Source organism: Heterodontus francisci, chromosome 41 (assembly GCF_036365525.1).
Source record: "Heterodontus francisci isolate sHetFra1 chromosome 41, sHetFra1.hap1, whole genome shotgun sequence".
NCBI classification, from domain to species: Eukaryota; Metazoa; Chordata; class Chondrichthyes; order Heterodontiformes; family Heterodontidae; genus Heterodontus; species Heterodontus francisci.
Genome location: NC_090411.1, coordinates 16,021,549 through 16,047,462, shown reverse-complemented (window position 1 = coordinate 16,047,462; position 25,914 = coordinate 16,021,549). Strand labels below are relative to the sequence as shown.

Here is a 25,914-nt window from a genome sequence, read left to right as displayed (position 1 = left end):
TTACTGAGCTGTCAGGATTGCAGTTTAGCAATTTCCTGCCCATTTTGCCAGGAATACGTTAGGAATTCATTCACTGAAGGAAGCTGGTGGAAACGAGAGGATTTGAAAAGGGAAGGTGGGTAGGGAAATGAAGAACAGAGTGTATAAAACTATACATGCCACCTAGAAAACTAGAAGAAAACTGACCAACAGTTTCAATAAAGCAAACAATCCCAAGCAAACTGACAACTCAAAAACATAAGTGCCTATGACACATCAAAAGTAATTACACTGAAAATGCAGTGGGATACTGGCTTGTAACTTAAGTTGTAGGTATACCTAACATTTCTTCACAAGAAAGCCTGCAGGGAAATACATACGTTGAAGGCTCAGGATTTGTTTTCTACAACATATGTTGATTTTTGACGACTTCATTTGGAGAATTTTGCAGTATCTTGAAACCTACAGCGAACACGAGCAATGCATTTTTTCATCCAGAAAGGGGCATTTACTTAATTTTGTTGAAAACTTCTATACTCATTATTTGGGAATTAATTATGTTTATTTGTATTTTTAACACTTTCCCTTCCCAGTAGATAATCTAAACTGACAGCAAAAGTTTTAATTGGTATACTGATTTTTGCCATGAACTGCCCCTCTCCAAACACTGACCAGAGGTGTCACAAGTTGGCTATATGGGAACTACTTCTACAAGTTTGCCTCCAAATAATCCTATTGTGGTGGACCAATTAAAGACAGATGAAACAGCAGCTTGGTCTGTACATTTCTGAACTACATCCTACAGTGACCATTAAAGCAAACTGGAGTGAACTTACAAAAAGCAAGGTATGATTAGCTTCCATTTCCCAAATTTTTGTAAACTGCAAAATTCCTTACCTGTAACTCTTCCAGTTTCTCTCTAATTTCAATGAATCCGAGGTGAAGTTTTCCACCAAAGTGGTCTGCAAGGCGCCGATCATTATCATGAAGACCCAAGTACGCTGAGCATACCTCACAAACTCGCAGCTTCTGCTGCTGGAAGCTGGAGGCTGGCATGGAATTCCGATAAACCTCCTGAAAAAGGGAACAGAAAGAAGACATGTAACATTCTCTCCTTTGGCTGATTTGCTGTCAGTATAAAAGACAGGTCCTGATAAAGTAAAATTGCCTAGCCAGATTTACGTTTCCTTTCAAAAGAGAGCATTTTTGGGTGGCACAGTGGTTAGCACCGCAGCCTCACAGCTCCAGCAACCCGGGTTCGGTTCTGGGTACTGCCTGTGCGGAGTTTGCAAGTTCTCCGTGACCATGTGGATTTCCTCCCACAGCCAAAGACTTGCAGGTTGATAGGTAAATTGGCCATTGTAAATTGCCCCTAGTGTGGGTAGGTGGTAGGAGAATGGTGGGGATGTGGTAGGGAATATGGGATTAATATAGGATTAGTATAAATGAGTGGTTGTTGGTTGGCACAGACTCTGAGCCGAAGGGCCTGTCACAGTGCTATATCTCTCTATGCCTCTAAGTGAAAAATTGTTCACTTTAACCAATACTGAACATCTGAGAGCCATGCTGGAGTCCACTGATCTACTGCAGTGCCACTATCACGGCAGCAGAACTGTAGAATAGTTTCGCTCATTGTGCATCCAATTTTTAACCTATTTTTGCTAAGGGCATCCTGAAAATATAACTTTTCAAATTAAACAAAAAGCTGAAGAGACAGAGTGAGCCAGGTTAAAAGAATTATAAAATGGCAGCCATGGCCTCACTATGTCACTGGCTATCTTGATTTAGCAATGATCTGTTGGACATTGCCAAGTTTTCCAAGTAACTAGTGGGGAATGTCCTAATAGGTCAACATACCCTACTGCATAACAATACAGAAGGCTCAAATTTCCTAATAATCTGTCCTGATCATAAAGCATGACAAAGTCTGAAAGGGTTTCTATTGTAACCCTCTGCTATGCAGAATGGCCCAAACATTTCCTGGACAAAACTGGCTTCAAGCAGGCATGGACATCATCTTGTTACAAGATACCATCACCTTTTTAAGGGCAATTAAGAATGGGCAACAGTTCCGATGAAGGGTCAATGACCCGAAACGTTAACTCTGCTTATCTTTTCACAGATGCTGCAAGACCTGCTGAGTGGTTCCAGCATTTCTCGTTTTTATTTCAGATTTCCAGCATCCGCAGTATTTTGCTTTTATTTAAGGGACACTTTACATATTGCTCAAGTATACTTTCTGGCAGGAAAACGAAGGAACACCAACGATTCGGTCTGCAGAGATGTTTCACAGACAAAAAGAATATTGTACTTGACAGTCTGTTAAAAAACCTATAATTAATATTAATGAAACCACTACTGCCAGTCTGTACTTCAAAACAAATAGCATCAGCAATGACTGCTTTCACTTTCAGAGCACTGTAATTTAGAATGTTTGTGGGCATTGTTATGCATTGGGCTAAAACAAGCGAACCGCATAACTGAATAGAAATTCAACTGTAGATTGAATTAATCATGCATTAGGAAGACAGTGGATAACAGCTAGGAACATTTAAAATGCTGAGTATTCACGAAAACCATGATTTATGTTTATATTGTTCAAATTGCTTTACACTTTTTAAAAATTTGACAGCACATGAAACAACATAATAGTGCAGTAGGAAAACATTTAACTGCAATGTTGTCAGTAGAATGCAAATCTCCTGTCCATGCTTGCTGCTATTTTCATAAATTAGTTATTCCAAGCAGCTGGCTGAAACTGGACATCCTGATAACGGGTGTTTTAAGAGATACCATGGACTCTTAATAGCTTTCACTATGTAAAATTAACTTAAGCTTGTTACTTAGTAATTACTTCGCAATTCATTTACCAGTTTACTGATCTCTCACCCAACAGTCATACTATCAACAAAAATTTCTAGCTTTGGCTTCTTCAAGACTTGTGCAGGTTTTTATCAGCTGCAAGTTCTTCCATTCCAGCTCAATTGCTTTGTTATGGAAACAGTGGAACTGAAAAGGCAGAATCCACATGCTGATCCCTGGTCATTCACTAGCACACAATCATCATGCTGGAATCATGAATATCTTGAGCAACAATAGAATTCAAGCAAATTTCATGTAACCATTGGGGAACAGTAATAAATGCAAGCTTTTTGTCTCTTGGGATCAACAGGATGCAAACATTTGTCACTGAATACATACGGTGCAGTGTTGAGGCCAAAAATTTAAAACAAGACGGTGTAGTGTAACAGTGCCCACTCAAGTTAAAAGTAGCACTTCTCCTCTCCTGTAACTGGTGAAGTGACTTGGGGTAGGAAAGGGAGCGATTGCAGCTAATACAGACCCTCCCCCCAAAAGAAAACATTTCTACTTTGTCTTTCAAACATTTGATATTTTCAGCCTCTTTACAATTCTGTCACTGTTTTTCCATTTGGGCTTGCTCTCTTCCTTATTGTACCTAGCTGATTTTGCCCATTTTTCCTCCTCTTTCTCTTGCCACCCCTAAGCTGTCACCAGCACCTTTACTCAAATTGAGCTGATCGATATTGCAGGATTTCCAGCCTGACAGCGCATTTAGAAATGCTATTAATTTGTGTTGAGCAAACACAGGGGCTGCATGGGAACTATTTATCTGAAATAAAATTAACTCCAGATCAATGACAAGGACATTCTGCTGCAAGAAAGGAAAAAGTACATTTCTGTAGTACCTTTCATGTCTTCAGGGCTTTCCAGGCAATGAAATACTTTTGAAATGTAGCCACTATCGTAAGGCATAGGGTGCACAAAATTTGCACAAACAAAGCCCCACAAACAGCTGTGAGATAAATGGTGTTAGCTGGGGAAGAATGTTGGCCAGGACACCGACTGAAGTTCCTTTTTTAAAAAATAGTGTTGTGCAATATTTCAGGTCACTTGAGGGAGCAGATGGGGCCTCAGTTCAACATCTCACCCGAAAGACAGCACCTCTAACAGTACAGCACAGCACTCCCTCAGTACTGCACGGAAGTGTCATCCTAGATTTTATGCTCAAGTCTATAGGTTGGGGCTTGAGCACACTACTGCCTCATAAGCGAGAGTGCTACCAGCGAGTCAAATCTTAGAGAGGTGATTTACAACATGAAGTGGTTATGTATCTTCTCCATGCATTGGCAAGGTTACAAAATCTGAGGAGTTTACTTTGTGTTTGCGTGATGTTGTTACTTCAAGAAAAGCCCAAGCACAAATCCTTCCTTCAATCTCAATAATCAATTACAAGATCAAATTTAAGATGTCAACATAGAACCAAGTTGAAATGCTATAGCCTCATTAACATATAGATTTTAGCTATGAACTGCAGACTGAATTGAAAATTTGTTTCACCCACGCATACACACACATACACACACTCACATTGACAACATCTTGACTACGGTATTCTTGTAGTAGCTACTTACGCACGTGTCTGTTAGAAGATTCTGATCGGTGGTGGCAAGAAACTCACTAAAATCTGGTATATATCTACTAAATAAAAACTGTACCCTTATCTAGGATTGCTGGTTATAACTTACAAAGCATTCATCTATAATTTTACAGCAAAATGTTTGTATATTAATGAGCCAAAATTCTGTGGAAGTTATATAACACGGTTACAGAGCATAAGTCAGCCACAGTGAAGTCATCCTACCCAGAATGCACTGGAGGAAGGAGAAGCAATGGTGTCCCCCTGGTGGTGAAAAAATGCAATGTTACAAGCTGTATTTCTCCATAACACGGTAGTACATTGTTGAGAACAGAGGACTGTGATTTAACAATTGAGATTTATCTTTTTTTTTAAAAAAACAGGGTAGAGTTCAATTACAATTTTACCAGCAATGTTGGGTAAGCCAGGGAGTTACATGATTGACAATTTTCCCTAATTTGCACACACAAAGTTTAAAAAGTATTAAAATATATTACACTTTTATTACATTTATCTGGAATGTAATTCATATAGGGTTCTCCCCATTTTACCTAAAGTGGGTATTCACTCACTTTGAATTCTTTTTGTGCCGATCCTCTCAAAAATAATGATGGTGGGTACCCAACCTCATAAAAATGATGATGGTGCATATAGGCAGCACCACTTCCAAAACAATTTCCAGGGAGAACCCTCAATCTATGTGAGCAATCACTTTCCAAAGACAGCCAAGCTACTGAAGTGACTTAAGCTGCTCTGATTTCTGATTGATTGACTGACCAGTTACTTTATGAACTCCTAAATTAGTTACAGTTAACCTTTCCTGTGAAACAGGAAGTTCAACTACAACAAAAGGGTGCATTGTTTCTGACTAAATTCGAAGCTTTCTTCTAATGGTCTGATGATTCTCAATGGCCCAGTGAATCTGCATGTTGAAAAAGAAAATGCTAAGCTGCATTTATGCAATTTCTCAGAAAACTTCTGTTCTGTAAGGGATGCATTCCTCTTATTCACTTTGGAACACTCACAAAATCCTCAGCAAGCTGGTTCTAAATTGGTTGAAACTGTATACTGACAAAAAGGTTTTGCATTACATCAAACCCTTCAAGGTGTTTAAAAGCTGCCTAGTAAAGGAAGCATCCATATCTCTCTAATGACAGAAGTCTGGTCTTTCAGGAAACTGGGTGGTATTTACTAAACTGCTCTGTTGTATAGAGGACCCCAAACACACATACACACACACAAACAAACATACACACACGCCACATACAACTAGATAATCAAACAACATTTGGATGACCCAAAAGGGGAAAACATGCAATTTTCACACATGGGTATTTCAGTCTGATAAAAGGAGTTACTGATAAACCTGAGATCCCGTGTTCCAAGCCTTTTTTATTCCATTAACCATCCATAGTTAAAATCTATTCCAGAAAATGTAGTTATCAATTGGAAAGTTAACCTTCAGGAAACAGGGAACAATGTACTGTACTGTGTTGACTGTGTGACGTAACTAGGAGAGAGATGCATGCAAAACTATTGGTACTCATTAGCAAATGGGGAAAAATGTAAGCATTCTGCACAGGAATAGGAGCAGAAACCAAGAGTCAACATATTTGGGTTGGGGGCTGAGCAGAAAGTTTCTTTCAACCTATGAACAAATAATTACTGCAGCTGGTTTCTTGTGATCTACTTTAAGCACTATGCTTTGAACAGAACATTGTTAGAAAAAATATTTTAATATTTTTTCATTATTACACCACAGGCTAGATGTTTTATTTTAAAATAAAGATCTATTTTTTTAATTCCCTTCCGTGTATCCAAAAAGGGAACTAACATCTGCTGAAAAGGTGCTCAGCTCCTTCAGTAAACCACCAGTAATCCTTCCAGTCCTAAACCCCGATCCCAAGCTGATTGCAATTTCAAGTTTTAGTATGAATTGGGTACCAATGTATAACCAATCAAGAAATTTTTAAAACATTACTAATCATAGGACTGATATCTAGGAATATAAAGCTGATTCAGTGGAACTGTTATTGACGGAGTGTTTGTCAGATTTCTATAAAGCTGCAAGGAGAGAGAGAATACACATCAGATCTCTCTTATTAAGTTGGGGGGGCGGGGGGGTGCGGCATGCGTTAGGTTGATAATGAACTAACTAATGCAGGTACAAGATATTTTATATTGAAAATGTGTCTGCCTCCCAGCCTCTTTCTCTTCCCAAATGGTTAACGTTCACCATTAGCTTTTGCCAGTGACAATTTTCTGAGATACTTGATAATTCATTGAGTAATTGAAAAGTGCAACTAGACAGTGATGTGCATAACCTTCATTTCATTACAATGAAAGATTGTAAACCAGAACATAGCTAAGCAACAAAATAAACTACAACAAATGCTTGCTTCCTAATCTAAATGGTTTCGAACAGGGATGGCTCAGTTTCCTTTTTGATGTAATTTCTTTCTCCATATTGCATACAAATCTGTAATCCAACTGGGTTGGGCTGCCTGATACTAACAGTGTTAGAGTTCTCCTCAGGATTGCTCTGATCATAATCATGGGTGCTGCCTGTACCTGTGCTCAAATTTTATCAAAATAAAACACTAAGCATTGTTTTAACTACTGGCAAATGTCTCCGAGCAAGGCTCACAAACTGATCATTTGCCATACATTTGACGAATGGGCCTATAAGTGTAAAATAATACATAAATATCATTTTTAAAAATGTTTGGTGTTACATTTCAGTTTAATGTGGATGTAAATAGTGCTCTACATTTTCTTTTATGCAGACCACGGCTTGTAATTAAATTCATACTGGTTTGGAGAACTCTAAAAACTCACACCTTATATTTGTTGCACAGCCTGTATTTCAAAGTGTGCTGCTAATAATTGTAGCCACCAGGAGAAAAGGGACAATCTATTGAAAAGCGTTCAAATTTCATTCCTACCTACAGCAAATTAAAGTTTTTTGGGGGGAAAAAGAACAAAGAATTCAAAGTGGGTGAGTTGCACACTTTCATACTATACAAAAAGCCTTATTAAATGGAACTAAAGGGGAAAGTAATGATCAATATAAGCCACACTTACCTCAGCTTCCCTCTTTTTAGCTCGTGCTTTCTCAACTTCTTCCATGACTTTTTGGGATTCTTCAACATTTCCTTCTGCTCCCAACTGTTCCGCTTTAGCGAGCAGTTTTCCGATCTCCTCATTTAGTTCATGAACCCGCTCAGCCTGAGAGATATGAAAAATAGCCTGGCATCAATATAATCTTGATATTGGTGTTCAAAGACAAGGAAATGAATATTTAACTTAGATTTATGAACAAGAGATTATCCTGAAGTAAGCATTGTGACAGCTGTCTTAATACCACACACAAAAATTTCCCTCAAATAATCCTGAAAATCATAAATCTCAAATTATGTGGCATCTAGCAAGGGCTGTAACACACAATCTTTTTTTTTTTAAATGGCCATTTTTAGCCTAACTCATATTGTGGTACATTCTCTTTAGTTCCAGCAGCTATTTGATACCTCTACCAAGTGACCATTCTTTATGTGTAACTGTTAGCTGGCTATGTGATTGGGGAAAAGGATCAGATCTTGTTTTCACCCAGCACTGTGTCCATGTACTGCCCCACAGGGTCAGTAGCTGGTGATTAGGATGATGGAAGCCTAGCTGATGGGGCATGAAGGGCAACTGTAGCATTCATATTGCTACTGAAATCAATTATTCGATAAAGAATGAGGACAGAATCTGGGGCTCTCCTTGCCTGGATGTCCCTGTTTAACATCAGCCAATGGATAAACTCACACACTGTAATTTCTAAATCAATACATCCCGTTGAGTCACAGAAGAAGGAGCTAAAGAGATGGCTGCTGGTTGCACCCACCACATAAAATAAGAAAACATAATTCTACTGTTAGTAACTAACAGTACCCACCCACCACCTGGTTTTTATGCAGCTCCAGCCATACACACTACATTACATAATCTCTCACTTCCCACAGGCTGTGCTGACTGGTCAGGTTTGCATGATCATTTGGGATGTCATAAAAATCAGCTTCCTGGCAATCACTATAGAGGTGATTTTTCTGTGTGGCAAAGATGTTCCATGGCAATCAGTGCAATTGTAATGCTGGGGCTCGTCAGGACTGAGGGCTAATTAAGCTTTTTCTTTTAAAAGGAAGCACCTTATAGAATATCTTTCATGTCATTATTTAATAAAGATAAAGGAAATGTATTTGTTATTTTCATTAATTTCATTTATGTATGAAATATAAATTACAGCTTACACAATTTTCCTTTGTATATAACGGAAAATGTTGCACTGCATCAGTAAGAATTGGCAGAAGATCCTAAATATTTATCAACATCCTCAACACTGGTTGACATTCTGGATACTATTCCTTTTAACTCTGCTGTCTTAAGTAATTGGAATTGCTTAAGTGCTACATTCAGCAGTGATAAAAGCACATATAATCACTCTTGGATTTTTTATAACATACTGATGAAATCAAACTTATAGGGCAATGTGACATTTTGGCAGATCTGTTAAAAAAGTCAACATTTTTAATAATCATATTACTTGCAGACACACCACCATAGGTTACAAAACAAAAACAAAAAAAAACACAGGATGTGACGAGATATCACTAGGCTTTATGAATAAATAGCTGGAGGAGAAAACCTCAGACGAGAGTTGCTGATAAGGGAAAAATATAAAAGGTGCATTTCAAAGTTTATGGAGTGAGAAAATTGAAGGTCATCTGATCTCAGGAAATCTCCTCCTTTACAATTATACTGTTGCACCTTCCTAATACACTGTAACTGCACAAATAATTACATTAGAGTCAAGTCGTGATCAGCCTGCTGCACTCAGGTGTATGCACTAAACTTGCAGTCTTTTGAACTTCAATAGTCCATTTTATTTAAAGTGTCAAAGAAAAACACCAGTAAACTTATCAATACAAGAAATGTCAGGGGAAATTCTGCATCTTCCACTTCAAACTCATCATTTGCTTTAACATCGGAAAAGCAGTACACACATTCTACTTCTGTGCAGTCAGCCTATTTTGTAGCTTATTCCCTGATTCATTAGATTAACGACTAATATTGATGATACCTTTGCTGCCACCTCTGCACTGATCTCTTCCTGGGTTTCCGCCAAACGTTTCTTTGCAATTTCTGTTCTTCTGTCGCAGTCTGTGATGAATGATTGCAAGTGATCCATCGCCTACAAAAAAAAAGCAACATCAGGAAGATCCGAAGTCAATGATCATTAAGTTTAGAGCAAACGCTGTTATACAGATGGGAACATTTACTATCAGTCAGAAAAGGACACACGTCAAACTCCAATCCATGAATTATGTTTCAGAATCCTATGCCTTTCAGGCTGAAACGTCAACTTTGCTTCTCTCACCACAGATGCTGCTAGACCTGCTGAGTATTTCCAGCATTTTTTTTGTTTTTATTAACTCTGTTTCTCTCTGCATGGATGCTGCCTGAGCTGCTAAGTATTTCCAAAATTTTTTGTTTTTATTGGAAGAACTCTAGATCCCTTGCTTTTGAAGGCTGGACAGCTCAGTTGACGGTATCAGACTTGGGAACATAATCTTTATCTTTGAAAGTGAATAAAATGCTTTAACGTGTTTGGGGAGGGGGGCGGGGGGAGGGAAAAGAATGGAAACTACATCAACTGACCAGCGATTGCCACAATGTTGGGGCATTTTCTGGCTGCTTGGCAATGAGAAAGAAGATCAAAAAGAAGATCCATGGTTAAGGGGTTCCAATGAAAAGTTGACCTGAAATTTTAACTCTGTTTTTGTCTCTCTATAGATGCTACCTGAAGTTGCTGATATTTTCTGCTTTTACTTCAGATCCTGGACTGGGGACAGGAGGGAAGGAAAATGAATCAAGATTTCTGTTCAAACAGATGGACACAAACAGTACCCCTAGAAGTCTACAACACCTAAAAGCAAATTTCTACAGTAATCCCAAACAAATGTGGCAAGAAAATTTAGATTCTACAGATCTATCCAATTTCTTTGCCACATTACTAAAAGGCCAAAGCATAACTAAGAAAAGGTGTAACATAAGAAATAGGAACAGGAATAGGCCACACAGCCTCTTAAGCCTGTTCCACCATTCAATAAGACCACAGCTGATCTTCAACCTCTATTTTCCCACTCAATCCCCATAACCTTTGTTTCCCTTAGCGTGCCAATATCTATCTATCTCAACTTTGAATGTATTCAACGACTGACAGTCTACATCCCTCTAGGGTAGAGAGTTCCAAACATTCACAACCCTGCAAGCAAGAAATTTCTCATCTCAATCCTAAGTGGCTGACCCCGTATCCTAGTCTGTGCCCCCCCGTTATGATTTTGCAATCAGGGAAACATTTTTTTTCGAGCACTAAGACTAATCATTCAGTTCATTTGCTGTTTGTGGGATATTGCTGTGAACATTACTGCTGTTTTCACCAAACTAACTACATTCTTTATGAAAAAGTAATCAGTTGGATATGAAAAATATGTGAGAATAAACCAGTAATCCTGGGCCCTGGATTACACAAAGAGACATGACTACTGGGTTGAGTACAAAAAAAAAATGTCTATCACTGGCAGTGGTGATCTGTTGCTGCATTATTTGCACTCAAGTCTCCAGATATTAAGAAAAAGGATATATTTAGAGCAGAAAACTGATTTATAGCCTTCCAGGTACTGACAATAGATGAGATATTCAAGTGACCAATAGTGAAGTGGAGGGGGTCAGGGGTTAAATGCATGTATGGCAGCACAAAAATGGCAGATAACACCAAGCTAAGGACATCCAATGTTGTGGTCCAAACCCTGCTTGAATTACAAAGCATTTGATTTGAGCTGTAACAGATGAATCTCGTGCAGCAAAACGTGCCTGCCTCTATCTGGATACGTGTTCCTTTCAAGGCAGAATCACAACAGAATTTTCTTGATTAAATAAAAATGAAAAAACATCTAGAACACCTCCTCTAGGGTTCCTGCTGACGATAACCAACCATCTACAGAAAACTATGCAGGTCTCTTTGCCACAAGGCAGTAGAGAAAAACAGATATACCATCAAGTGAAGTAATCCCAATAGACTATGCCAGTGAACAGTACACAAATTTAACATCCTTTAAAAAAATAGAAAACCTGATAAAACTTGAAGCCTTCTTCGTTTTTCAAATGGAATCGAAAACCATCAAATAGCAAATGGAAAACCGATAAATGATAACATCTTTTTTTTGTGTGGGAGAAAACTGGACCTGCCTGGTGTTGGGGACAGATAAAATGACTGAAGCAGAATGCATCAATGATATAGTAGAGCATGGGAAGAAAGGCAAGAGAAACCAGGAAATTATAGACCTGTTAGTCTAACATTTGCTGTGGGGAAGCTATTGTAATCTATAATTAAGGACAGTGTCAGAACAATTACAAGGAACTTGAGCTGATTAGAGAGAGACAACATGGATTTACAAAGGTTAACAATGTCTAATGAACACAATTGAATTTCTTAAGGAAGTAACTAAAAGTAATAGACAGAGGAATGTCTATAGACTTAAGCTTATAGAAACTTCCATAAGGCATTCAATAAGGCTTGATAAAAAAATGTTCACTAAAATGAAGTTTCATGGAATTGAAGACAATTATTTAACTGGTTAAGATTGGTTAGACGGTAGAAAACACACAGCAGAGATAATGAATATGTACTCAAATTGGATGGAAGGGACCAGTGATGTCTCACAAGGATCTGTGCTGTAGCCCCAACTATGTACTATATTGGGTTACCTAAGTCAATAATAAATAGACAGCCAAATATCCAAGTTTTCCGACGGCACAAAGATTGGTGGCATAGTAAGTAGAGAGTAAACAGGAGCATAAAATTACAGAGATATTGATAGATTAAACAAGTGGGCTAAAATTGTGACAGATGGATTTCAATGCAGATAAGTAAGGCCATATGTTTTGGAAAAAATTGAACAGATCCTTGTGCTTTTTAAATAGTGAAAAGATAGGACCAGTAAAGATCCAAGAGATTTAGGGAACCCAGGGATCCATGTACACAGATCACTAAAATGTAGTTGCTAAGTACAAAAAGTAATCAAAAAGCCTTACAGAATGTTAGCCTTTATACCTTTAGGGCTATAACATTAAAGAGAAGGCAGTTTCACTACAGCTGTACAAAGCCCTAGTTAGACCACAGCTGGAACACTGTGTACAGTTCTAGGCAATGAACCTCAGAAAGAATATCTTTGTCCTGGAAGTACAGCATAGATTGACCAAAATGTTACCAGGGTTTCAAGGGTTAAATTATGAGGACAAATTACATAAACTAGGGTTACAGTTCCTGGAATATAGGTTAAGGGGTGATACGGTTGAGGTGTTTAGCATTTTGAAAGTAATTGATGTGACAACTCATATCGGGGTGTGTAGAAGTCTATAAGAACAAATTATCAAAAATCTACTTTCAGTGGGAGCAAACATTTCTAGGTACGTGGGTGCAGTACTGCTTAGAGGCACACTATATATTCAAACTCAAAACGACAATATCATGTGCTTCCTTCCAGCAAGAACGTCAAATCCATACCAATTACTGTTGAATTTGAGGGCAGTTGTGTAACCTACAGGGTCTACTGGAACTTACAATCGCATATTCTTTCATGCCTGCAGCATATTGCGTTCCAACAAATATCCAAATGCCTTGAAAATGCAGCTATATTTGTAGAACCCTCTGTGAATTTGCTTTCAATTAAACAGCATTCACTTTTAAATCACCAGTTAACTGTTCAAATAGTATGCAACTAAAAACCCAAATTGAAAATGGGTCATTTTTAGACTCATGTTAAAGTATCACCATATTTTTCAACTCTACATAACAGTAATTACACCACTTACATCCATTTCAAAAAAGTGGTCCTTTAACTTGGAGGCAATTTCATAGTCTGCTCTCAGTGCGAGGTCATGAACTTTTGTGCACTCCCCAAGGTCCATTCTCTGTAGAAAATTGAGAAAACCGATTAGTTAATCAGTACTGAATGATATTAAATGAAATAGCAAAAGAAAAATACCAAATTAGTACTTCAACCCACCAACATGGCATTGGACAGGTGCTCTAAAATGAAAGGGCTATATCATTAAATATCAGGATCCCCAAGCAGCATTGTATAAATCAGCATGATCTGACAGAGAAACCTCCAAAGCAAGACAAGGTTGTAAATAATCAACGCATATCAATTCTAAACAAAATGAACTACAACTAAAGAAAAAAAGCTTATTTCCATTATATGCTTAATCAGATCAAAACATTACAAAAATGCTTTACGTAATGAAGTCCTTGTACACAAACATATTTAGACACTGGAACTGACACACAGGGTAGTTGAGGTCTCTTGCTCCGAAAAAGCTAATAATAAAGAACACCACGTAAAATTTTCACTAACCTGGAAAACTGTTGCCCACCCCACCATCTACAAAACTCACAAAGATCCATCCCTCAATGACTTGAAGGCACTAAGCAACTACAGCTACTTATATTGATATAGCACCTTTAACATAAGAAAATGTCCCAAGGAGCATTATAAAACAAAATGACACCAGAGATAAAAGGAGATAAAGTCAGATGACCAAAGGCTTAGTCAAAGAGGTAGGTTTTAAGTGTCTTAAAAGGAGGAAAGCGAGGTAAAGATGTTAATTGTATATCAATTGTGTTTAATCATATGCAGGTGGAGGGCATTAATTGAGGCTTCTCATGTATATATAAAAAAAGAGACACTTATTGAAACTGTGGTACGGTCAAGTTAAGAGTTGTACACTTGTAAATATTTACATCTGTAAATAAATGTTAGAAGATTGGCTCCAGTACTATCCTTCACCAACTGGCTTTCTGGAATGTAAGAGAAGTGTAGGGAGGGAATTCCAGAGCTCAAGTCTGAAGCAACTGTGGGCACCAATTGTGGAAAAATGGAAATCAGGGATGCCCAAGAGGCCAGAATTAGATTAGCGGAAATCTCGGAGGGTTGTGGGGCTGGAGGATATTGCAGAGATAATTAGGAGAGAAGCCATGGAGGGATTTGAAAAAAAGGGCTGCAATTTTGCTTTGGGAGGGAGGCCCTGCACACCGGCCAAAAAGTCAGTGGCGAGCCCGCCTCTTCTGGGCCTGGGGAGCCAGGCCTTTAATTGGTCTTGGGCGGGACTTCCACCTCCTTGAGACAGGATGTCCTGTCTAATGGAGCTGCCGGCCAATCAGTGGACCGGCAGCTCTTAGTCTCAGCAGTGCCACCTGGTGCAGTGGCCACTGCTCGGACTACACCCAGCCATGAGAAACAACAGGACAGCCCAGGAAAGGAAGTAAGTTTTTAGGGCCTCGCCAGGGACAATTGGCTAGGCCCTGGCGAGGCAAGTGGCAAAGAAATGTTGTGTTGGGCAGTTGGTTTTGGGGACAGCCCTCCATGGGGCACAGGGCGCCAAGTCAGGAGACCCGCACCCCACCCCTCCCACCCCACCAGAAGGTCGCCTGGTTTACTAGGCAGGGTTCTTGGGGCCTTTGCCAAGGTTAACATACCCGTGGCAGTGGGAAGAGGCCCTTAAGTGGCAATTAATTGGCCATTTAAGGGCTTTGATTGGGCGGGCCGTTTCTCGCCACCACCACCCCACGTAAATTTGCAGCGGGGTGGGAACGGCCCCCCCTCCCCCCGGCTCTCCCACTCAATTTTACACCCCCACCCCACCAAACCACCACCGCTCTCTTTGGGGGCAGTAAAATTCTGGCCAAGAGCACAGGGGTGATAGGTCATAATACAACTTTACCTTCACTGTTCCCCTATCTGCTTCAGGGAGTTATAAGAACATAAACAGACAGGAGGTGTAGGCTATTCAGCCCTTCGAGCCAGCTCCACCATGCAATATGATCATGGCTGCTCTACCTCAATTCCACCTTTCCGCACTACCTGTGCAACCTTTAATTGCCTTAGTATCCAAACAACTATCTACCTCTGTCTTGAATATTCTCAATGACTGAGCACCCACAACCAACAAGCATAAAAAATTCCAAAGATTTACAACCCTTTGAGTGAAGAAATTTCTTATCACAGTCCTAAATGGCCGATCCATTTTTCCGAGACTGTTACCCCTAGTTTCTAACTTCTAAATGACTCCTTATTAAATATTTAATCTAATTTACAGCAATTCAATTAAAAAGGTCAATTATACATTTATTTTATAGCTGAGTGATCTTTGATCCAGGCTGCAGCCTGCTTATTCTTAGACCTCCTATGTCACAGCAACAAAACATAACAGCAGCAGCCTTGGAAGGTGAAGATGACTCTTTCCTTCAGTAACAAATTAGAAGACCTAAAATTCTACTTTAGGACTCAGCAATTAGGTTCCCAACATCCAAGGGTGGTTTTACAGTTTGCTTTCTCAAAGACAAAAAGCACCTTTCACAATCTCAGCATGTCTCAGTGATTTACAGCCAAAAGTATTTTTGAAGTGTGGTTACCATTATAATGTAGGGAAATGCAACAATGTGCACACCTCAAGGTCCCACAAATAACACGACCAGATAATCTGTTTTATTAGTGATGTTAGTTGAGTAATATAAATATTAGCCAGGAAACCTCCTCTCTTCTTCAAATAGTGCCATAGAATCATTTATGCCCACCTAAGGGGCCTGACAGGGCTTCAGTTTAAAATCTCATTGAAAGATGACACTTCTGACAGTGCAACACTGCAACGTCAGTCTGGATCATGTGCTCAAGAATCTGGATTGGGTCCTGAACCCGCAAACTTCTGACTCAAAAGCGGTGTGCCAACCACTGAGCCACAGATGATACATTCACACTAACTTTAGTATAACATTGACTTGGGAAAGAAGCCCAGAGCAGGACACCATACTAATACAACCTCAAACTAAGTGAATACTCCTCTCCAACGTTAAGGAACTTTAAGTCTGGCAGAGTCCTTCCGCCCACGCCATTATAACTACATTGTTTCTGCTACATGCTTTCCTGTATTTATACATCCCCAATATGTATAACAGTATGGGTAGAACTTATGAACAGTAAAGGATGCAAAACTCTTGTGGGATTTGTCTACAGACCTCAATCCACAATATCACTATTGAGGTCTGTACACAACTCCCACAAGAGTTTTGCATCCTTTACTGTTCATAAGTTCTACCAATATTGTTTCCACTGCCTGTTCACTATTACTTCTTTTCACTGCTGTAATTGCGTCTTATTGATATTGCTGCACTTCCTCCTTTCCCAATTTCCCTGTCCTTTGTAAAGATCCTATAGCCTGGTATATTTAGCCCTCAATCATGCCCAGCTTGTAACCAAGGTCACTATTATGGCTACTACATCACAACCTTTAAGGGGAAGCTTTCTTCAATATATTCACGGGATGTGGGTGTCACTGACAAGGCCCTTGAGGTGGTGGTGGTGAGCCAACTTCTTGAACCGCTGCAGTCCATGTGGTGAAGGCACTCTCACAATGTTGTTAGGTAGGAAGTTGCAGGATTTTGACCCAGCAGTGGTAAAAGGAAGATGAATTACTTGCTGCAGAATACCCAACCCCTGACCTGCTCTTGTAGCCACAATATTTATGTAGCTGTTCCAGTTAAGTTTCTGGTCAATGGTGACTCTCAGGATGTTGATGGTGGAGGATTAGACAATGGTAATGCTGTTGAATGAAAAGAAGAGGTCGACTTTCTCTTATTGGAGATGGCCATTGCCTGACACTTAAATGGCAAATAATATTTGTGCTACATATCAGCCCAAGCCTGAATGTTGTGCAAACACAGACTGCTTCATTTTTTCAGGAGTTGTAAATGGAACTGAACGTACAAACATCCCCACTTCTGACTTGATGATGGAGGGAAGATCATTGATGATGCAGCTGAAAATGGTTGGGTCTAGGACAGCGCCGGAGAAGCTCCCAGTTATATCCTGTAGCTGCGATGATCGGCCTTCAACAACCACAACCATCTTCCTTTGTGCTAGTTATGACCCCCTGATTTCCATTGACTTCAAATTTACTAGGGTGCCTCAACACTGCACTTGGTCAAATGTTGCTTCGATGTCAAGGTCAGTCACTCTTACCTCAACTCTGTAATTCAGCTCTTTCGTCAAGACTGGATGTCATGCAGGACTGAAGAACTTTGATCTGAACTGTCGCTTTGCCCTCTTAATAGCATGCTGCTTCTGCCATTTAGCACACACGTGGTCCTGTCTTGTCCTTCTAACTCATTTGTTTTATTTCTTACATTATGTTCATTCATGTACATAACTCTTACTTGTGTAACTGTCTCTATCCTGCCCAGCTGCTCTGATGTTTTTGGTAACGGGATGTGGGTGTTGCTGGCTAGGCCAACATTTATTGCCCATCCCTAACTGCCCTCGAGAAGGTGGTGGTGAGCTTCCTTTTGAACCACTGCAGTCCTTGGGGTGTAGGTACGCCGACAATGCTGGTAGGTAGGGAGTTCCAGGATTTTGACCCAGTGACAGTAAAGGAACGGAGATATAGTTCCAAGTCAGGATGGTGTGTGGCTTGGAGGGGAACTTACAGGTGGCGGTGTTCCCATTTATCTGCTGCCCTTGTCCTTCTAGGTGGCAGAAGTCGCAGGTTTGGAAGGTGCTGTAGAAGGAGCCTTGGTGAGTTGCTGCAGTGCATCTTGTAGATGGTACGTACACACTGCTGCTACTGTTCATCGGTGGTGAAGGGAGTGAATGTTGAAGGTGGTGGATGGGGTGTCAATCAAGCAGGCTGCCTTGTCCTGGATGGTGTCAAGCTTCATGAGTGTTGTTGCAGCTGCACTCATCCAGGTAAGTGGAGAATATTCCATCACACTCCTGACATGTGCCTTGTAGATGGTGGACAGGCATTGGGGAGACAGGAGGTGAATTACTCGACACAGAATTCCTAGCCTCTGACCTGCTCTTTAGTTTAGTTTAGAGATACAGCACTGAAACAGGCCCTTCGGCCCACCGAGTCTGTGCCGACCATCAACCACCCATTTATACTAATCCTACACTAATCCCATATTCCTACCACATCCCCCCCACCTGTCCTTATATTTCCCTACCACCTACCTATACTAGGGACAATTTGTAATGGCCAATTTACCTACCAACCTGCAAGTTTTTTGGCTTGTGGGAGGAAACCGGAGCACCCGGAGAAAACCCACACAGACACAGGGAGAACTTGCAAACTCCACACAGGCAGTACCCAGAATTGAACCCGGGTTGCTGGAGCTGTGAGGCTGCGGTGCTAACCACTGCGCCGCCCTAACCTGTGCTGTGCTCTTGTAACCACAGTATTTATGTGGGTGGTCCAGTTCTGTTTCTGGTCAATGGTAACCCCCAGAATGTTGATAGTGGGGGATTTAGCGATGGAACATCAAGGGGAGATGGTCAGATTCTCTCCTGTTTGAGATGGTCATTGCCTGGCACTTAAGTGGCAAGTAACATCAGGGCCACACATCACCCCAAGCGTGGATGTTGTCCAGATCTTGCTGCATCTGAACATGGGCTGCTTTAGTATCTGAGGAGTTGCAAATGGTGCTAACACTGTGCAATCATCAGCGAACATCCCCAATTCTGATCTTATGATGGAGGGAAGGTCATTGATGAATCAGCTGAAGATGGTTGGGCCTAGGACTCTCTGCTGAGGATCTCCTGCAGTGATATCCTGGGACTGAGATGATTGACCTCCAACAACCACAACCACTTTCCTTTGTGTTAGGTATGACTCCAACCAGCAGAAAATTTCCCCCCCCGATTCCCATTGACTCCAGTTTTGCTCGGGCTCCTTGATGCCATACTTGGTCAAATGCTGCCTTGATGTCAAGGGCAGTCACTCTCACCTCTCCTCTGGAGTTCAGCTCTTTTGTCCATGTTTGGACCAATGAGGTCAGAAGCTGAGTGGCCCTGGTGGAACACAAACTGAGCGTCAGTGAGCAGGCTATTGCTGAGCAAGTGGCACCTGATAGCACTGTCGCGGACACCTTCCATCACTTTGCTGATGATCGAGAGTAGAGTGATAAGGCGGTAATTGGCAGAGTTGGATTTGTTCTACAGGAAAGGACAGGCAGGCAAGAGGGGTCCAGCTGTACTGTTTTTTAAAAAATCAACAAACGTTGATATGCTGACTTAGTGCCAGCATGTCCCTCTTCCCCCAACACCCTGCACCAAGTATGCTGACGGTTGGCATGTATGGGTCTTGGTGAGAAACATATAATGACATGTAGAAGACCTGTAAACCAGGCTAAGATACTGGCTCTATTTATATTATCTGGATACTGTTTTGCCTGACTTTGCAAGTTGAGTGTTAGCCAAACTAGGCATCAGCAAAATCACTATTTTGATTTATTCAGTCTTTCTTGTATTGTTTTCAACCTTGGTGTTCTGCAAGATGGGCTCAGCTCATGAGAAAGAAAACATTTAAATGGGGCACTGTTTTTAGAACTAACTTGACTTCAAATGCTACACACAAATAAGGGGATGGGAAGGGACAGGAATTTTCAAATATATTTTTATTTTACACCTTGTGAAAACTGTCAAACTTACACATCTTATTTTACAACCCTCGCCTCCTTATGATATACATTCATGAGTATGTGAATTGACAAGCACAATACGCACCTGAGCAAATACAGTACAACCAACCCACGGCCAAAGGACAATTTATTTTTAAGTAATAATATGCTGGGAAACCCAGTATCTTTCCACTTTTGGACAAACCAACAAGCACTTTCAAATTAAGCACAGCGAGGACTAAATGCAAATTACAGTTCCTCCTACTTTGCTAACCATGTGATATAACCCCAAATTAAGAGGTAAATCCCTTTGCCACAATGGACACATTAAAAGCCTCACCAAATGGCAGAGCATGGTACTGAAGAATGAGATAAAAGCTTGGCGCTATGGACTTCCCCTCCCCCACTAAAATGAGCATCACACAACTCAAAATTCTTAAAAGTTAGCATAAAGGGGAGAATATGAGGGCGTCAATAATAGATCTAAAATCCAAAATGTCAAATTTTCTACTTTATTACATCAACCAGCCAAATCCAACCCACCATATCATTTAACGCAGCTGTAACAAACAGTCTGCACCTTATTTGTTAAAAATTGGATGACTGGAAGACATAGATTCAGTTCATGAGACAATGCAGTAACCGAAGATGGTTATGTTACTGTGTGCTGGATGTTTTTGATTCAGTGAATACGTACTGCAGTACAGAATTAGTAAGCGTGCTAAAATAATTAGTGGCATCTACATTAATGTTTCCATAAAATTGAGGTGAAACGGGTCACAGATGCAAAGTGCCATGAGATATTTGATCCTTGTTCTGTGATGGGCTAGCTGATTTCAGCCAGGAAACAATACAGTCATATATGCACTACAATTGGCCTTGGCATGACTGGGCTAAGTACAGGTGGAAAAATGCACACAATTAGATGGCCCCAATCCTCCTTGCTAGCAAGATTTTGTGTATGTATGAAAGCATCTATAAAGACAAGATCAGACTTGATTGTGATGATGATCTTCCACGTTTAAGCACCCTGACTTGACCGTTTGACTTCAGAAAGAGTAGCTACTTCAATGCACCAGAGGGTTGCTAGCAACTGTTGAATCATACCTCTGGCAACAAGGGCCTCTGGCAACAAGGTTCATGTCAAGCTGGATAATACATTATTGTATAATGACAGTAGTATAATAAAACATCATGCATTACAGAGTATGGTGCTTCTAAAATGAAACTATATCCTTTAGAGGACAATAACTCCAACTGCTGTTGAGTAAACACAGTGTGAATCCAGAGTTTAATAGCTTTGTTGAAGATAGTTTGTAGATCAGAAGACGGTCACAAATTTTAGGCTGTAGATCAGCCAAGCATTTTTTTGGAAAAAAAGAGAATGTTTGATAAGGCTAATCAGAGACTACGGTCCCTCTAACTGCACTAAGACATTTATTATTGCTGGAGGATCTTTTCCTATCTATTGCAAGTGGTTGGCTTTCTTTCTCCAATATACTTTTGTAACTGACAATGTACATGCTCTCTGCGTATCTGGCATGCATTTCTAGACAATATAGTAAATTTCCCTATTATATTTTTAAAATGTTTTTTTAAGACATTTGCTACAATCGCTATCAGGAACAAAGGCCTTGTTTGAAAAGAGTCAGAATGTGTCACTTCAGCGACCTTACCAGTGACCTTAATGTCAGGAATGTGACCAGTAGACTGAATAGCAATTAATTCTGGACCCTACCTCTTTTTTAGCTAATAGAAATTAGACTTTGTGACCTTAAAAGAATACAATATCACCTAACAGAATAAAACATATACATTTCATATTATAGCATGGTCCTTATTAAACAAAGTACCATCCGACTTGCAATGAGCAACTTCATGTACTAAAAAAGTACATCTGGTCCACATTTCCTGTTCATAATGATTAAAAAAAGTTATCAAAAATGGTGGTCATTTGAAATGTACACAGAAATCTTCTATGAACAGAAAATACCAGAGTCCACTCCAGAAAATTATGCAAAATCTACTCCGGTTGCAGTCAATGGGGGTCGAGGTCAAGGAGGACCTCCAAGAGGTGAAGAGCCAGCAGGCCTCGCTCTTTGCCAAGGAGGCCTCCAAGATCATCTTCCGGTCCAGAGTCCGCTCCATCGAGCAGGATGAGACGTGCTCGCGTTACTTCTTCCAAAAGGTACACAGAGAGAGCTCGGTTATCAGCAGCCTGAAGGAAGAAGATGGCTCGGTAACGTCTTCGCAGTCCGACATACTAAGGATCAGCAAATCCTTTTATGCTGGGCTGTATGACGCGAAGCCCACAGACAGCAGAGCCTCCCAGTCCTTCCTGTCATCTATCACAGAGGTCCTAGATGACAGCAGGAGGGAGAGACTAGACAAGCCGCTAATTCTGGACGAGCTGACAAAGGCCGTCGAGTCTTTCGAGACGAGTAAAACCCCCGGGAGCGACGGCTTACCGGTCGAGTTGTACTCGTCCCTGTGGGACTGGGTCGGCCCGGACCTGCTGGAAGTATACGAGAGTATGCTCCTGGCCGGCAGCATGTCAGAATCCATGAGAAGAGGCATCATCACCCTCATTTACAAGCAAAAGGGGGAGAGGGCAGAAATCAGAAATTGGCGGCCCATCTCACTGCTTAATGTTGATTACAAGATTCCGTCCAAAGTCATAGCCAGTCGAGTCAAGTCTGCTCTGGAGTTGGTGATTCACCCCGATCAGACCTGTACTGTACCCGGCAGGAAGATCTCTGATAGTCTCGCGCTACTCAGGGATACGATCGCCTACGTACGGGACAGGAGGGTGGACACCTGCCTCATCAGCCTGGACCAGGAGAAGGCTTTTGACAGGATATCGCACACCTACATGATGGACGTGCTTTCCAAAATGGGGTTTGGGGAGGGAATCTGCAATTGGATCCAACTGCTCTACACAAACATCAGTAGCGCAGTGTCAATCAACGGGTGGGAATCTGAAAGTTTCCCGATCAAATCTGGAGTCAGACAGGGCTGTCCTCTGTCCCCGGTCTTGTTTGTTTGCTGTATTGAACCCTTTGCTGAGTCTATTAGGAAGGATGCGAGCATAAGAGGGGTGACAATCCCAGGCAGCGGAGGCACTCAGGTCAAAACCTCCCTGTACATGGATGACGTCGCCGTCTTCTGCTCGGATCCGCTGTCCGTGCGCAGACTGATGAGCATCTGCGACCAGTTCGAACTGGCCTCGGGAGCCAAAGTTAACCACGGCAAGAGCGAGGCCATGTTCTTTGGGAACTGGGCTGACCGATCCTTTGTCCCCTCCACCGTCAGGTCAGATTACCTGAAGGTGCTGGGGATATGGTTCTGAAGTGCCGGGGCGTGCACCAAAACATGGGAGGAGCGAGTAGCCAAGGTACGACAAAAGTTGGGCATGTGGGGGCAGCGATCTCTCTCCATTGTGGGTAAGAACCTGGTCATCAGGTGCGAGGCGCTCACGTTGTTGCTCTACGTGGCGCAGGTCTGGCCCATACCCCACTCCTGCGCCGTGGCAGTCACCCGAGCCATTTTCCGCTTCGTCTGGGGATCTAAAATGGACCGGGTCCTGAGGGACACGATGTTCAAATCTCTGGACATGGGCGGGAAAAATGTACCCAACGTGGCCCTCATCCTGATGACCACCTTCGTGTGCGGCTGCATCAAGCTATGTGTAGATCCCCAGTACGCAAACTCCAAGTGTCACTACGTGCTGAGGTTCTATCTGTCCCCGGTGTTGCGAAGGATGGGCCTGGTCACATTGCCGCGGAACGCACCATGCAGTTGGGCGGCGCCGTACCACCTATCCTTCGTGGAGCAGTTTCTGCGGAAAAACACCTTTGACCACCGGTCCATCAGGCAGTGGTCTGCACGGAATGTCCTCAAGGCCCTACGGGAAAAGGAAACGGTGGATCCTGTCGGATGGTTCCCCGAGCAGACCGTCAAAGTCATTTGGCGGAATGCCTCATCACCAGAACTTTCAAACAAGCACCAAGACGTAGCTTGGCTGGTGGTGAGAAGGGCCCTCCCCGTCAGATCCTTCATGCACACCCGAAGTCTCGCCCCCTCCGCACAGTGCCCCCGCGTTGGCTGTGGTGGGGAAGAGACGGTCGCCCACCTCCTCCTGGAATGTGCCTTTGCAAAGCAGGTGTGGAAAGAGATGCAGTGGTTTTTGTCAAGGTTCATCCCAAGCAGCTCTGTAACACAGGAGTCTGTGCTCTACGGGCTGTTCCCAGGGACGCACACCGAGACAAACATCAACTGCTGCTGGAGGACTATCAATTCGGTGAAAGACGCCCTTTGGTCTGCCCGAAACTTGCTGGTCTTCCAGCGCAAAGAGTTGTCCACCACCGAATGTTGCAGACTGGCACATTCCAAGGTCCAGGACTACGTGCCGAGGGACGCACTAAAGGTTGGGGCAGCCGCAGCAAAGGCTCAATGGGGAAAGACCACAGTGTAAGGTTCCCCCACCAAGCTGGACTGAGGGGCTGGAACCATGGGAAACCCCTCGAACTGTATCGTTAATATTCTCAATTGCTGTAAATGTAAAACTGTAATTGACATGACAATTGTGAAACTGAAGGGTTGGGAAGAAACTCATGACATTATTGAAAGAAACTGATCTCTTTTGCAATGTTTGTATTTTTTCGTGCTGTTTGGAAACTGTTTGGCAATGTAATTTTTACAGATTTTTATGAATAAAGTATATTTTGGAAATAAAAAAAAAAAAATTTATATTTAAAGTGACACAGCTTCACTGTAGTAATTGGATAATACATTCTGCATTGTATGATATGAAGAGTCAGCTTGGATCAATTGGTAATACACTCTCCTTTGAATCAGAACATTGTGGGTTCAAGATCCAGTCCAGAGATTTGGACACAAAAATCTAGGCTAACACTCCAGCTCAGTACTGAGGGAGCGCTGCACTGTTGGAGGTGCTGTCTTTCAGATGAGATGTCAAACTGAGGTCCTGTCTGCTCTCTCAAGTGGACATAAAAGATAACATGGCACTATTTCGAAGAGGAGCAGGGGTGTTCTCCCCAGTGTCCTGGAGCCAATATTTATCCTTCAGCCAACATCACTAAAATAGATTATCTGATGATTAACACATTGTTGTGCGAGAAACTTTGCCATGTACAAACTGGCTGCTGCATTTCCTGTATTAAACAGTGACTACAAATCAAAAATTGCACTTTGGGACATCATGAGCTCATGAAAGGTGCTATTTAAACCCAAGTCTTTCTCTTTTATAACTTTTCAGTTCTTATTGTCATGTAGGCCCCCAACTGCAAGAATGAAGCATATTAATTTTGCCACATGAACATTGATTTTTAAACTGTTACTGGAGTAAAGAAAGAACTTGTTTAAAAAAAACACAGACCCTTGACTGTAAAGACATTTGCATATTTACAGACAGTGCTCAAAAGGGACAAAAGACCATGCCCTGACACATTCAATCCACAATGGACTTTTGATTACCAGACATTGATGCTGGAGGAGCTCGCATTCAAGGTTGACTGCTAAGATGGCAGAATACACAAACAGCCCAGGTTAGACTATTTTAGTCACATAACTAACTGGCTGTTGGAGGTTTTTTTAAAAAAAAAAACTTGCCACAGAGAATTTGAACTCAGAAAGCTGTTTGCTCCTGGACTGAAAAGACCTCTTGTGGCAGGCTTGCCGCAGCCTCTCCTGTCTGCTCTCGTACCTCTCTCACCAGCTTCGGAATCCATTGAAGACATATGAACCCCAAGAGAGAAAAAAACTTGTTCACTGTAGGAGACTTAAGAAGAATACTGGGCCCCAACGAAAAGCAAGATCTACCTACAAGCCAGGACTACAGCGATCTCGGAGCACAGTAACAAAAACCCCTCTTCAGAGATTACCTCAAACCTCGCTGCTTTATTTTTCTTCTGCTCTTTTCTAT

General features: G+C 41.5%; 1 protein-coding gene across 4 annotated transcripts in view; it reads right to left on the bottom strand.

The window, feature by feature from the left end:
* LOC137353267 (putative RNA-binding protein Luc7-like 2) overlaps positions 1-25,914 on the bottom strand; it is an 80,581-nt gene that overhangs the window by 19,523 nt on the left and 35,144 nt on the right. For all 4 annotated transcript variants that reach the window (XM_068019347.1, XM_068019348.1, XM_068019350.1 and 1 more), the window contains 5 exons: positions 13,331-13,429; positions 9,537-9,647; positions 7,502-7,645; positions 4,643-4,681; positions 877-1,053 (listed from right to left, as the gene is read on the bottom strand). In XM_068019347.1, the coding sequence (XP_067875448.1) occupies positions 877-1,053; positions 4,643-4,681; positions 7,502-7,645; positions 9,537-9,647; positions 13,331-13,429 (570 nt within the window). The remainder of the gene's footprint in view (positions 1-876; positions 1,054-4,642; positions 4,682-7,501; positions 7,646-9,536; positions 9,648-13,330; positions 13,430-25,914) is intronic.